General features: G+C 42.8%; 1 protein-coding gene across 1 annotated transcript in view; it reads right to left on the bottom strand.

The window, feature by feature from the left end:
- FAAP100 (FA core complex associated protein 100) overlaps positions 1-13,027 on the bottom strand; it is a 28,410-nt gene extending 15,383 nt beyond the window's left edge. The window contains exons 1-7 of the mRNA XM_044675746.1: positions 12,863-13,027; positions 12,031-12,149; positions 9,315-10,273; positions 6,991-7,147; positions 5,074-5,867; positions 4,294-4,430; positions 2,182-2,298 (exon numbers count right to left, since the gene is read on the bottom strand). Coding sequence (XP_044531681.1) covers positions 2,182-2,298; positions 4,294-4,430; positions 5,074-5,867; positions 6,991-7,147; positions 9,315-10,273; positions 12,031-12,149; positions 12,863-13,027 — 2,448 coding nt within the window. The remainder of the gene's footprint in view (positions 1-2,181; positions 2,299-4,293; positions 4,431-5,073; positions 5,868-6,990; positions 7,148-9,314; positions 10,274-12,030; positions 12,150-12,862) is intronic.
- Between the last annotated feature and the right edge of the window lie 1,939 nt (positions 13,028-14,966).

Below are 14,966 nucleotides of genomic sequence, written 5' to 3'. Positions count from 1 at the left end.
TATATATATATATATATATATCATTGAGTACTGGAATTCTGTATTTGTATAGAAATTTGTCATCTAGTCAGTCCATTAAAGACAGCAAGCTTCTGATGTATAATTCTAGCTAATTGGATATATCTTGCTAGGTAAGGATTCCATAATATGAAGGAACTGTCTAAATGTATTTTTACCTTCTCAACTGCCCTATTCCCACTTTTAAAAAACTCTTACAACAAATATGCATACTCAAGCAAAACAAATTTTTATAATTCCATGTCCCATGGTCCATATTGCAACCTAAGTCCATCACCTTTCAGGCAAGAGGCAGATAGAATGTTTCATCATTTGTTCTAGATATAATTTCTACAATCTTTTATTAAGTACAGATCGTCAATGGCCTCAGCCGTCAGCTTTCCCTCTTCAGATTTAAGTAGTCTCTCAATTTCATCTCTTATTTCATCTATTGTAGTAATGATGAATTATTTTTTATTATCTTCACACAAATCAGCAGTATGTTGTCTAGTTAAGCTTCCAATTCTGTAATGCTATTCTGCACTGGTACATAATAAAAGTATTCATATCTCTAGTCCACTTTATGCACATTTAACATTTGCCTGCTTTCATAGTCAGTACCAGCTGCATTAAAGCATTTCAAACAGGTGGATATTGGTATTTCTGGTTTGTTCTGACATATTTTGCCATCTTGTAATTTCAGAACATGAAGGAACACAACTGCTTCTACTGCCCTTCATGCCAAGAGGATCATCATGATTTTGAGTAATGCCAGCCTGGCAACCCTATGTCTATTTCTTAGATTCACAGATACAGTTTTATCACACTGTTTGGGTGTAAATCCAATCAGAGGTATATACCAGGATCTAACTGGACAGAATTTCCGGGTTCCTGTCATGCCTTCGCAGCTATTATAGAAGTCTCAGGATACTCTGAGTATTTCACCCTGGCTAACATCCCTTTATATTGCTGTAGCAACTTGTCCCCCATCCATGACACAAATGATAGGGTGGACTTTGAGGGAAGTTAAATGACTTGCCAAAGGTAACTGTGTCAGAGGCAGAATTTGAACCCAGGTCACTTGACTCCAGGCCAATGCTCTTTCTCTTATATTATACTGGCTCCATATTATTATTATTTTAAATTGTATGATCCAAAGAGATTTTGGAAATGGTAAATCAAGGAAACTTCTCATAAACCAAAGATTATTCAATAGACATTAGGAATGTTAATACCCACTTCAGAAATAGTCTCTGCATATCAGAAAACCATCAATCCATTTTAAAATAAAAATATACAAACCTAAGAATGTGTTTTATCAAGCCTATATTGTTGTTGCTATGGCTGTTGTAACTTATTGTTATTATATAGGGTGTGTTTTTTTTTCTGTTTGCAAGGGCAAGTCACATTTTAGGAAAGTCTTTTCCTAAATATGAGAGATTTTTGTATAGTCGATTATAAGGCTTCTTGTTTTGTTGTATAAAATTAGTACTTTTTTCATCATTGTCAAAAAATAAAAATAAATAAAAATAAAAATATACAAACCACTGGATTTCTCCTTTCTATTCTGCTTCAAACCAATTTTCTGAGTCAATTACCCCAGCACACCCAATGGCATATTATATACTAAAGATCAGGTGTTCATTGCATGTCTGGGATAGGAGCTGGGGGTCTTGGATGAGGAAGCAGCAAAAATTGGGAACTTAAATTCTAATTATGGTAGGTGAACTACAGAACCTTCTTGTGTATTTAGTATGACTAATACTACTTAATTCTTTTATCTGAAAGCCATAAGGAATTATACACCATTCTCAACACCCATATGACCCTACAGAGGTAGCTCAAGGACAAACACCAGGAAAGAATGGCATCTGAAAGGAAAGAGGCCTGAATGCTTGCTGTGAGAGATGGCTGTTTCCATGGTAAACAAGAGCACCAGATTCCTTTTGGCTACAGAGAAACTTAGCACTGTTTCAGATACAATTAGAAGAATAGACAAGACTGAGATAGATTTTCCTGCAACATCCTGGGATGGTAGCAACTAAACTGAATACACAGGGACCCCATAAAGCTATTTAAAACCACTCCTGCTCCTTTCTGTTTGGGGCTATGCTGGTGGGGCTCTCAGCAGAATGCCTCATAGATTAATGGGTCTTGCTGCCTCACTGATGAGTTTTTAAATACCTGGATGCGTCTGATCACTGCATGATGCACCCTGCACATGTTAGCCAGAGAGGGGCTCTCCATCTGGATTTCCACAGCCTGGATGGGCCCTGCAGGGCATAGCTCAGTCACAGCCACCTGCAACAAAGAAGAGATCCTTACTGCAAACTTTGCATATCATTGAATTTCATTAAAGGGGATGAAGGGACTCTACTTAGGCCTTCTTTAAAACCTCTAATGTAGTGATTCCCTCTCTCATTGAGGTTATCTCTAATGAAATCTTTTGGCATGAGCCAAAAGCCATGTACATGGCAGGAGTCCCCATATCACCTAGCTTAACATCACCATGCTACTTATTTGCTAGAAGCTAGCAGTGCTTGAACATAAAGGATAATCACTGTGGCATAGGCTACTTAGTACTACCAACATTAGTTCTAAGCCTGACAGACCAGCTACCTGTCAGAAATCAATGCTAGTTATTTTCTAAATAGATCTTTCCAGTGGGGTCCAACAATATAGGATGAGTTTGATAATGTGGAACACTTATCCCCTTAAAATCAAAACCTGCTAAAATCACTCCAGGGTCTTAAGCCAGATTTATCTCCAACAGAAGAATTTGAGGTGACTGGTTTAATCATGCCTCCATGGAAATCATAAGTCTCCAACATTGTCAGTCCACTGCCACCAAAAGCATGTTAATGAGACAGACCTATATCCCAACACTGAACAACAGGCGCATGGCTGCACTGATGGATTTAATCCAGAAGGCTGAGTCTTGGGCTGTACTAAAACTGTCAGTAATCACATTGTTGGTATTAGTGTTTTCAGGCATGAAAGGCTGAAAGAAAGTTGTATCTTCTGATTGGCCAGTCACCTCTCCAGGAAGTTTTATCCAACCTTGTTAAGAATGCAGTAGAAGTAGCCATGACTTTCCTTTTGTACTTTCAAGAAGGGGATACAATCCAGCAAAACTGAGGAAACAGAGAGAGCCAGGGAAGTATGGTTTGTTCTTTGTAATTAGCACACAGGACAGGCCAAGGTCCAGGCCAGAGATTTTTAATTAGGATTTTGTTCCTTCTGAGACCATTAGCTCCTTCTACCGGATCTTATGGGAAATGCATGTTGCTGGACATCCAAGTGACCAATGATCCTGACTGGACTATTATCATTAGTTGTTTTTTTTAAGTTCCCAATACCACAACAGCACCTAGAAGTTACACTGCTTTTGGTCCAGTCTGAAGAATTTACTTTATTCTGAAACAATCTAGGGATCCCAGGAGATCTCTTCAGTCTCTTGACTGAACCAGTTGAGGCAGGCCTCTGAGGTCTCCCTGATAAAATCGATATTTCAAAACCACCAGTCTCCTAGAAGTTCTCTAGACCTGAGTTCAGACAAGATGGCTCGATCTCATAATCTGCCCTTCTCTCAAAGAAGGGTAAAGAGCCCAGAGAAAGAATACAAATACCCTTTGCTCTCTTGTCTTGCTGTATACAGCACTGCTAGTTGAGAAGGAATGAAGAAAGCAAGGTAGAATGGTTGTACAAAAGCACCGTCAGACTTTTAATTCTGCAAGGACATGTGCTAGATGTTCCCAAGAGAAAGCTATTAGACCTACATCACATTTTAGCTTTTGGCTGGCATCAGAAGGAGAGTAAAAAACAAACGATTTATTCTCAAAGGATAATCTATAAAAGCCTTCTGGGAAGTCTAAGGGTTTGCCTCTCCTAATAAAAAAGAGGCCTACATTTTTTTTTCTGGCATTAATAGTTTACTTATGATAATTAATTTAAAAAGGTATTGTGTCATTCGTGAAAAGCACTGTTATTCTGCCAGTGAGTTATTTCATGTTGGCAAATGAAAGTAGGTGAAGTGAAGAACTCACATCAAAGTGGTCCATGCACTAAAGAAGTATGTTGTGATTCTCAAACTATTTGTAACTACAAGGCTTAGCACCATGCCTCACATACAATTCAAGACATGAGCTACTGACCCTGGGCCCTACCTAGAGCTTCTCCCCAGCTGTTCCATGATTTGACTGAGAGATTGTGAAGAGAAATTAGGGTGGTACAGGGTAAGGGTGGGGGCTGGGAAAGGTTTCCCTGCAGAAACAGGTGAGCTAACCCATTCCTTGCCTCTCGGACGAGGAGGTGGATGTCATTTCCGTCTGGGGCCATCCCCTGGACTTCTGTCAGCACTTGTGTCTTCACTATGTCCACTATGGAATTCTCAGCCAATAGCCACTGGAGAGTAGCACAACACAGGGGGACTTCTGGAAAGGCAGAAAAAAAATAGCTATCACTTTAGAGAAGAATACATATATTCCCCATTGCTTTAGTGGCCAATATCTACCAAAGATAGCTTACCAAGTCAAAACCTACTGTCCTATTAGTCATGCTAAGAGAGTCTACTTGGAGAAATTTTAGAAGTTTAAAAACCTTCCTTCAAAATGGAAGACAGAGTACTTAAACAGCCTAATATACTTTCTTAGAAAGTGTTTTAAAATTGGGAGTGTTCAGGATGGGAGAAAGAAGGCATAGAGTTCTGTCTTTGAAAAGGATTTAGATATAATACTCTGAAGCAGCCCAACCCTTAATCACACCAGCAGAGCAGCAACTGCTGCAATAAAGAATGATGGGAGGCAGTTAGGTGGCTCAGTGGATAGAGAGCCAGACCTAGGTCCTGGGTTCAAATCTGGCCTCAACACAGCCTAGTGGTGACCCTGGGCAAATTACTTTATCCCAATAGCCTTACCACTCTTCTGCTTTGGATTCTAAAACAGAAAGTAAGGATTTTTTTAAAAATAAAGAATGATGGAGTGGGAAGAAAAGATGACAGACTGAATGGATATAATTTTCCTAGGCTTTGAAGTTCTTTCAGGGTTAGGGAGAGAGCTATCAGTCACTATTACCCACCTGAACAATACTCCTTCAGGGCAGTTTTGAGCAGCTCAGATGATACCTTGACTGAGGCCACTGATGGTGGAAGGTATTTGGCTCTAAGGAAATCTGGTCCTATTGGCTCGATGTTTTTCATATGTTCAGGCTCTACTTGTCCCCTGGAGGCTTCTAAAAAGGTTTTCACAGGATCATTGGTAGGGCTGGGAAGGCCTGGAACTTGCACTTCAGCCACCACAAGGCTAGGGAAACGAAGGCACTGTAGCATGTCCACAGTGTATTCACCCAGGGGCAGGAAGATACCATCCCGGTCAGGCAGGATATCAGGGGGGCAGTCATCAAAAAAGGGGGCATCCAGAGAATCTGAAGAGGTTAAAGCACTGCCCAGAATCTCTTTCAAGCTGTAAAATAGTGCACAGGATATGGTCACAGGTAGGTCTAGTTTGCCATTTTCGTTGGAACCAAGTGGTAATGTCACTTCTCTTTTACTGCCAGGAGTGAGCTGATCAACTGGAATGGTATAAGTGATGGCAGAGCCAACAGAGTCCACTTCTAAGGCACAGGAACTAGTAAACACCTGAATGCAAAAGGTCCAACCCTGGTCTAGATTGTAGTCACTACTATTCTCAAGCAAACAAGTGGCTGTCAGCACATCCTGAAGTTGAAAGCGGCTCCAGGCAGTAGTAGTGGTACAACTAATGGGCTTTGGTCCTTCCCGATTGGACAGCAGGGCACAGCTCACATTCATGGCTTCATTGAGGCACGTCAGGGCACGGTTCCGCTGATCAACTGCCTTCTTCAGGAAAGACACTCTGTAGAAAAAAAATAATTTGTTACACAAAGTCTTTCTAATCAATTTACCAAAAAAAAGCTCTCAACTCCAATAAGATGCCCCTTCTCCTAAACCAAGGATAGTCCAAGTCCCCATACAAAACATAATTGAAAACAACCACCAGAGAGCCTGGTGTTTTTGCTCTGACTATTCAGAGCCTACTGCCAGATTTGCTGAGTTCAAATTTTACACACACCCCCACCACCACCCCCATATACAGCCAGTTAACTAGCAACTCTGATGTTAATTAACACCTTCAATGGAGATGAAATTATGTTTCATCCTCCACCCAGATGTTCACCAAAATGTTCCCAATTGGCCCATGTTACTTTTTGAAGCTATACAAGTAGCAACACTGAAAGTAGTGGGAAGGAAGTTCAGAAACAGACAGACAAGCAGGGCAGTATTGGAACTACCATGTTATATTTGAATCATATTAAAAAACTCAAGTGTATGTAGTAGGGGGAAAAAAAACAAATTGTACGTAACAGAAGTTCAATTTCATATAGAGTACAAATTTCTTTTTTTGCTTTTCTTTGTAGACAGAAATATTCACATTTGTTGATACTCTAAGTTCATAATAAAAAAAAAAGAAAAGGTTTTGGGTTTTTTTTTTTTTTAAAGAAAGTAATGAGAAGCTATGGAAATAATTCAAAACAATTGCATCTGTGGTTTGGATAGTCTAATACCCTGGCAAAACTAGGAAGGGAGATATGCAAACAGTCACAGATAAGTGAATTCATCTAAAGCATATATTCCTTTAGCAAGTCACCTCCAAACCAGGATGAAAGAATTGATAGGAAAAACTAGCTAAGTGTAAGTGTTCTCTTCTCCCCTACATCTAAGGATGTGTGGCTGTTATCTATGAAAGAGAGAAGGATTCTTTTGTCTTCCAGAGATAGTCTGGCTTCCCAACTACTCAAACTACAAATTTATGCAGCATTTTGTCCAGGCAAGGGCCAAGCTCAGTATTCTAAACACTAAGCCAGAGGCAAAACCAATGTGCATTAAACAAGCCAAAATGATGAATATGAGTCCTAGGATACATTTTAATAGACCAACATTCATATCTGCATCGGTATCTAAGGAGACAGAATGTTTACCTCTCAGAGACATTGCCAATTCCAGAGAGTAATTCCTTAATTTTTTGACCCACTTTTCCTGTGTTCATCCTTACTGGCCGAGAATCCTCAGAACCCAGATCCAGGCTGCAGGTCATTAGTCGGCCCTTGGCAGACAGGGCCAATAGTTCTGCTTCACCTGACATATGACATGCACATGGTTAGGACCTGATAAGCAGACAGGAGGCAACATCTCAAGACACCCAAAACCCTTGACCACCAAGATACATGCTAGCCAAATACCAGTAAGTTGAAGTGGCTAGGTGGCTAGGTGGCTCAGTGAATTAAGAGCCAGGACTAGAAAGAAAAGGTCCTGGGTTCACATGTAGTCTCAAACACTTTCTAGCTATGTTATCCTGGGCAAGTCACTTAACCCCCACTGCCTAGCCCTTACCACTCTTCTGCCTGTAAAACAATATATAGTATTGATTCTAGGACAGAAGGAAAGGTTTTGGGGGTGGGGAGGGGGAGACGAATAAGTTAATATTAAAGTAAAGCCATTCTTCTGGGACAGATAAGGGTATCTTGCCTAGAGAAAGGAAGAAACATTTCCCACCCCCGGGCAGAATGCTAGATATATGCTAGGTATATGTTTCTGTTATGCAAACAATCCTTGCTGAAATAAAATCCAGAGAAATTTCTAGAAATTGTAGATGCACCCTCCCACAAAAAGTTAAAGTCACTCTAGCAGAGGAAAGACAATAAGGATGTTAATCCTGCTACAATGCACAGAAAAAACAGGTAAGAGAAGTCACAAGGAAAACAATAAACACATACAACACAATATAGTGACACATAAGACAGGCTATAGAGAACAATGTTGCAGCATTTCCAAAGAGAAATAGAGAAAACACAGCAGGGAGTCCTGCTGAGGGCCTTTCATCAGCCTTTGTAGTCAGGGGCAGGTGACTTTCTGAAAGCTGCTCTGTTCTTTAGCACAGTTCTGCTTCCTTTTCAATCGCTTTTACTGTCCATCAGGGATGCTTTGGGGCAAATAAGATCTTGTTCCTTCTGAAGAAATTGCTGGTCCCCTGGCCCTCTTTCTACTTCCAGCCCTAAATCTCATTTGATGGTTGGGGTATAAGACACAGGAATGCCAAGGAAGACAGCCGCCAAAGAAGGTCAAAGGGAACAGGCAACTTTTGATTGAGACTTCTTAAAGAAGTCAATAGGAAGACATTTTCAAATAGATTATTTTTTTCTGAGTTTTCCAGAAGTATCCCTCTGTATACTTAAGCTTTCAGTTCATAAATTACATTTTGCACATTTCCTCAAGCAAACAATATTATAGTGAGGCTGTTTTTGCTGTCACTATCTTTAGCAGCCTTATTTTTCATTGTTAAAAAGGTAAAAAGATATACTAACAGATTACAAATATATGTATCTTTGCTAGTTTAGTATTCTCTTCTCTGGTCATTCATTTTCCTCTCCCTGTAGCGGAGACAATTTTGGCTTTTACCTCTAAAGGAATATTCTTCATATAAAATGCTTTCCAGGGGGCAGCTGGGTAGCTCAGTGGATTGAGAGCCAGGCCTAGAGACGGGAGGTCCTAGGTTCAAATCCAGCCTCAGACACTTCCCACTGTGTGAGTGACCCTGGGCAAGTCACTTGATCCCCATTGCCTACCCTTACCACTCTTTCACCTATAAGTCAATACACAGAAGTTAAGGGTTTAAAATAATAAAAAAAAAATGCTTTCCAGGGTGGAATTTATTAGCATACTCATGAGGTACCTTAATGAAAATGTAGCAATGGAAATGATCCCTCTATTCCCTTCTCCCCTCATATTAGGAAAACATAGTTCAAACCTTCTCTGGCTTTGTCTAGTGGAAAAAATACCCATAAAGCTGGAAGCCCTCATTTCCACAGTCTCTACTTCAGAATGACTTACTGGAAGGTCATTTGATGACTAGACCAGTTGCTTCTCCAAATCTCAAAAAAAAACCTAAAAGCTTCAATTAGGCCAAATTGAATTTAACCTAAACTATTCATTGCATGACAATCTGGTGAGTAGCCTGTCAAGTGGCCAAAAGTCAGAATCAGACAAAGACAAGCCCCTTCTCCTACAATAAAAAGGAGAATTAAGACACAGAAAAGCATTTTGCAGAAGTTAGTTAACATTATTCAAACTCTATACTTAATGCAACCAAACTTTTCTTGAACCTTATAAGTCAGCACTGTTAACAAAAGTGAGTTAACAACAAAGCACGTGAAAGATGGATCTACTAACAACTTCACTGAGGAGATAGTAAAATTGTAGGTTAGGGCCCAAGATTTTTGGATTATCTTTAAATAGTTGCCAGTACCTTTAGGTGCCCTAGAAGATACAGAAAGGGTCACAACACTACAGATACTTAAACTGGCTGGAGACAGAACTGGCGGTAGGACCCCCTGGGCATTATCTATCTTCTCAGGTTCTGAGGGATTGCTGTTACAAGCAAGGTCAACCACAGAGAGATCAGAATGGGTGCTGTAATACATGCGGCTTCCCACACCACAGGCAGCGCAAAGGATAGGTCCTCTAATGTAGTATTCTCTGAGTTCTGGCACTAAATTTCCTCCTTCTTCTCGACTGGACTTAATGGCAATCATTTTGCCATAGTGACCAACAGCTACCATACAGTCACAGCTTGTATCTTCATTTAGTGGTTTCTCATCCATGTCTTCTAGGATTCTTGGTTCTGTTTGCAGAGCTCCAATGAAGACCACAGGCTCTTCTAAGTGATGAAGTATCTTGACTGGAGTTTCTGGGCCACCAAGAGCCACTTCAGGAGACAACAGGGCCTTCAAAGGTACACAGCACAACTGACCATCTGGAAAACCACAAAGGATCATGGGAGACTCCAGAAGGGCAGCATCTGCTCCAAAAAGCAAACCAAAGAGGGTCTCCTCTAGCACAAAACCTCCAGAACTATGCCAAGGTATGTGAGGAACACTGGTCCCTGGAGGGGATGCACAGCACAGGACTGGGAGAAAGCGAGAGGCTAGGGGTTTTCCATTGCTCCCTGATGGCAAGATGCAGGTAGAGAACTCCACTTCACTGAACTGGCTCCCTGGCCTGGGGTCCTCATCGGAGCCTTGGGGCTGCTCAAACAGTCTCATCTTCCATTTGGATGGGCCCTGAGCCAGGGTGATGATGATGTCATTCAGCACCGTGAAAGCACACAGAGTAGCATCAGGGAAGACACAGGAGTCTGAGTCCACAGGAAATACACTTGAAGGGAAATCACCTTCTTTGTCCTCACCATCAGCCTGGTTCATCAACCTTCAAGCAAACAGGGAAAAGCTTTCAGTCAAGACAAAGGCCTGGAGTGTGCAGCCTGCACACTTTCTTAACAAGCTAGGAGGAAAGGGCAGTGCTTGGAAATGTCATATCAATCACATCTAGGTGTGGAACTCTTTATGAAGGGAACCCTTCTGAATGGGTCTTTTGGGTGAAACAGTGGCAATACAGCAACCCTTTCTGAAAGCACAACAGCCCCTTGCAGCAGCTCTGTCAAATGAGTTTCTCATTTCTCCTTGAAATCAGAGGATCTATGGGCTCATGAATGGCCATGTTAATGTGGGTGGGCAAATGTTCCAGAAACTGAATTTACAGCTAACCTTTGATGTCAATGACAGTTTACCTATTTATTTTTTTAAACCCTTAACTTCTGTGATTTGGCTCCTAGGTGGAAGAGTGGTAAGGGTGGGCAATAGGGGTCAAGTGACTTGCCCAGGGTCACACAGCTGGGAAGTGTCTGAGGCCACATTTGAACCTAGGACCTCCCGTCCCTAGGCCTGACTCTCAATCCACTGAGCTACCCAGCTACCCCCTTACCAATTTATTAAGAAGAAATAGACCCTGAAGCTAGGTGGTTCAGTGGATTCAGAGCCAGACCTGGAGATGGAAGGTCCTGGGTTCAAATTTGTCCTCAGACACTTCCAGATTGTGCAATCCTAGGCAAATCACTTAACCCCCATTGACTAGCCCTTACCATTCTTCTTCCTTGGAATCAATACACAGTACTGATTCTAAGACGGAGGGTAAGGGTTTAAAAAAAAAAAAAGAAAGAAAAGAAATGGCTCCTTGCTACTTTTTCTCTCATGATAATCAACTAATCAAAACATGTACCCACAAAGAAAATGTTGAATTAAATTAGCCATAAAAAAATTCTAGGTATTTCCATTCTCCCACACTGATTCCTCAAAAAATATGTTATCCTATAAATGGCAGATTGGTAAATGGCCCATCTTCTTCTCAAACAACAATTCAGATATTGAAGATTCAATTTTTTTAAAAAAAGTCAATGGTTTTTGCCTTCCTATGTCAGGGCCTCCGTTCTCACAACAAGACTTACCAGACTACAAAAGCTGCAAGTAACCATTTCTGAATCACATACCCCATTTTGCTGAAGACATATTGCACAGTATCAGACATATCAGATCAATTCCAGAGAAGTAAAGGAACCATCAGGCCAAAGACAGAGAAGTCTGATGCCAGCCATGAAGCTGTATGCCTTCTCCAGCCTCTAATGACCTAAATGACACTTCCTAAACTTCTTGGGTAGAACAAAGGTACTTTGGAAAACCAAAAGAGCTTCCCCTGTCACAGGTGGCCCAGAAGGTGGGAGTGGGAAAAGTTCTACATAAATATGTATAGATAGTCAGATGGGCAGAGGCTGAAAACACTTGAGATTTGGACTGGTGCCCAAGAATAAGTTTTCCTGAGAGTGCCCAATGGAGTTCTTATTCTGAGCCATAGCTTGAGGGAAGGCAGAATATTTGCAAAAGGATGGAATTAAAGAGGTTGGAGCAGAGAGGATCTAATATGGAGTCCACTGGTAATCTGCTACCTCTAGTCATGTTTCTCTAAGTTAGAGAGGGCAAATCAATCACTATCTCAGTTAGGTGAATGATAACCATGTGTCATTTCAAACATGCTAAAAGGTGTGTATCAGAAAATCAACCTCTACTTCTGCTAGTAAATTCTCTGGCTAGGTCAGAAACCATTACAACTCCTGGGATACACCTGTACCTCACCTGCTTTGAGGGTCCAATGACAAACAGTAAATGCCATTTCGAGCACACAGGACATAGAGCTCCTTACGTAAGGTGAGAAGCTCCAGATGCCAGACTTGATCAGGAAACCTATACACAGCCTGGAGGTGAAGAGAATGAGCCATTAGACAATGTATAGCACAAATAACCAGACTTAAAACTCTTGAATGGTCTTTCAGTCCCATAAAAAAAAATCTAGCTTTTTAATTTTGAAGTTCAGTACAACTCCCTCCTGTTATCCTCTAAGGCAAGAGATTAGGTTAAGTCATTCTTCTAACATAGTGTTTGATAAGACAAAGATTCCCTCCTCCACAAAAAAACAACCTATTTTGAATTTTTTCTCTTTGAAAGAGTTATGAGCAACAATGTTTAAAGTCAAACATGCCACAGATATTTGTGCAAGAACATCAAATATGCATCCAATGCAACTCTGGGGGCCATATGAGTGAGGAGTACAACTGGTCACCAGGGACAGAAGGAGTTCAGATAACTTTGTGATTCACTAGGAGAAAGATATGAATCCAGCAATGACCAGGAAAGCCGAAACTTTACCCCTATTTCCCAAAGCCACTGAAAGGCAGCAAGGTACAATAGAAAAGAGCATCAGATTTGAGTAAGAAGATGTAGGTTCAAATCCTGCATCAGACATTGACTAGTTAATGAGCCTGGGCAAAACACTTAACCTCACTGGGCCTCAATTTCTTCATCTGTAAAATGGGTGGGTTAGTTTTTATGGATTCAGATTCCCTCCATCTCTAAATCTAAGTCTCTATAAAGAGCCCTGGAGATGCATGAGAACATTGGCGATACTTACATTTAGCAGTTTTCCTTCTTGGTTGTAGATATAGACGAATTCACTCCCATTGGAGAGGTAGATTTCTGACTCATAGCACAGTACCCGAGGTTTGCCTGCAGCCAGACCCCCAACTGGGCAGCAAAACCCAGCCAGATAATCCACTCTTTGGTTGTCCTCTGCCATCCTCCTGCCATGCAGCTGCCTGGTGCTAACCTAGGGAATGAAGGGAAAGAACAAGCATGGGACATGAGGCAGCGGTGGCAGTTGTCTCCTATCTTTGCTGTGGCTGCTGGTGCAAGTGCTCAGGGGCTGGGCTTTGTTCAGGCATCGCCTGACACAGAAAGCCAGCTTTTCCTATTGAGGCAGAAGCTAGGGCTAGAGAGGTTGAGGAAGAAGGGGAAAGGAAAAGAGAAGAGGGGGAGTGGAGAAAATAGGGGATGAATAAAGGGAGTGAGATGAGGGAGAATCAAGGGAACAGGACTGATAAAGGAATGAGGGGATGAATAGGGGGATTCAAGAATGGCTAGGGGTGGGTATGGTGGTTGAAGAAAATGGGATAAATGAGTGAGGGGAGAAGGAGGGGGTTAAGGAATAAGACGGGGATTTGAGAAGGAGGATTAGGGAATGAAGAGAGAGAGATGGAGATGAGAAGGGGAATGGAAGGAAGGGATAAAGGAATAGGGTTGGGATAGGGGTGAGGAAAAAGGATTAGGGAATCAAGAGAGAGGAATGGGGATGGGAAGATAAGGATTAGAAGAAGGAAGAATGGGGCGAGGAAGGTAATAAAGGAGAAAGCAAAGAATGGGAGGTCAGAACGGGGTGGAGAATGAAGAGGGGGATAACGGAATGAGGAGTGAAGGACAGGGGAGGAAGGAGGAGGGGAAGCATTACGGAATGTGGGAAGGAGGGATAAAAGAATCGGCAGAGAAGGATAGAGATAGAAAGGTGAAGAGAAAGGGATAGGAATGAGAAGAGGGAATGAGGGGAAAGTTGAAAAGAATGAAGAGGATGAAAGGAGAAGAAAGAGGGATGAGGATGGCAGAATTAGGCAATGAAAGTAGAAGGATGGGGGCAAGGGAATAGGTATGAAAGAAGAGAAAGGTTTGAGGGAATGAGGGGTCAAGGGGATTGGAATGGGAATGAGGGATGAAATGGGACAAGGGGGCAAGGAAGTTGTGATAACAGGGGATGAAGGAAAAGGGGCAGGAAATGAAGAGGGAGGTTTAGGGGTTTAGAAGGGTGAGGAAGAGGAATGAGAATGGGGGGATGAAGGGCAAGGGAATACCGGAGAAATGTGATAAGAACAGGGGGTGAAGAGAAAGGAATTTAGGATCTGAAAACTGGAAATGGAAGAGGGAATGGGGATGAAGAGATTTAGGGGATGAGAAAGGGAAGAAGAAGGGGATCAGGGGACGATAAGGACGAGAGATGGGAATGGGGGGATGAGGGGAGAGGAGATGAAGGGGGAGGTCCAGAGCTGAAAGGAGAGGGAGGATGAAGCTGGGACTCGGGGGCGGAGGAGAACAGCAGGCGCGGCTGGCTGGAGGTCCTGCACTCCCAGGCAGAAGGGCTGCGCTCCAGGTGCCCCCCACCCCCACCCCCGGCGAGGCTGGCCCGGGAGGCAGCCCGCCTCGTGCCTCGCGCCTCCCGCCCTGCGCTCCCCCGCCCCTCTGCCTAGCGCTCCCCCGCGCCACCTTCTCCGCCCGCCCGCCGCTGGCCGGGCTCGAGGTAGCAGCTGGGGACATTACCTGAGGAGGAGGAAGAAGAGGAGCGGGCAGGGCCGCGCAGGCGGACCGGGGCGGCTGGGAGGAGGGAAGGGGAAGGAGGGAAAGGATGGGGAGAAGGGAGGCGCCTCTTTACGACAAGAATCTTTTTTCGCGGGAGTTAGAGCGGGCCGTAAAGCGCTGGGGGCGGGGTGGGGGCGGGGCCATAGCCACAGCAGGTGGGAGGAACAGGCCCCGCCCCTTCCCTGGAGTTCCCCTCCCCCCCCCTGCCGAGCTTCTAAAAGCTGTACACAGCTGGACTGACTGAAGTCGTGCAATTAGACCTCTGCTTTTTACCCCAAAGTCACATAGCTAGATTGGGACTATATGAACTTAGCTCAGAATTGAAAAGGTACCTC

The sequence above is a fragment of the Gracilinanus agilis genome, chromosome 4 (assembly GCF_016433145.1).
Source record: "Gracilinanus agilis isolate LMUSP501 chromosome 4, AgileGrace, whole genome shotgun sequence".
Classification (NCBI taxonomy): Eukaryota; Metazoa; Chordata; class Mammalia; order Didelphimorphia; family Didelphidae; genus Gracilinanus; species Gracilinanus agilis.
This window is presented reverse-complemented; position numbering and strand designations above follow the sequence as displayed.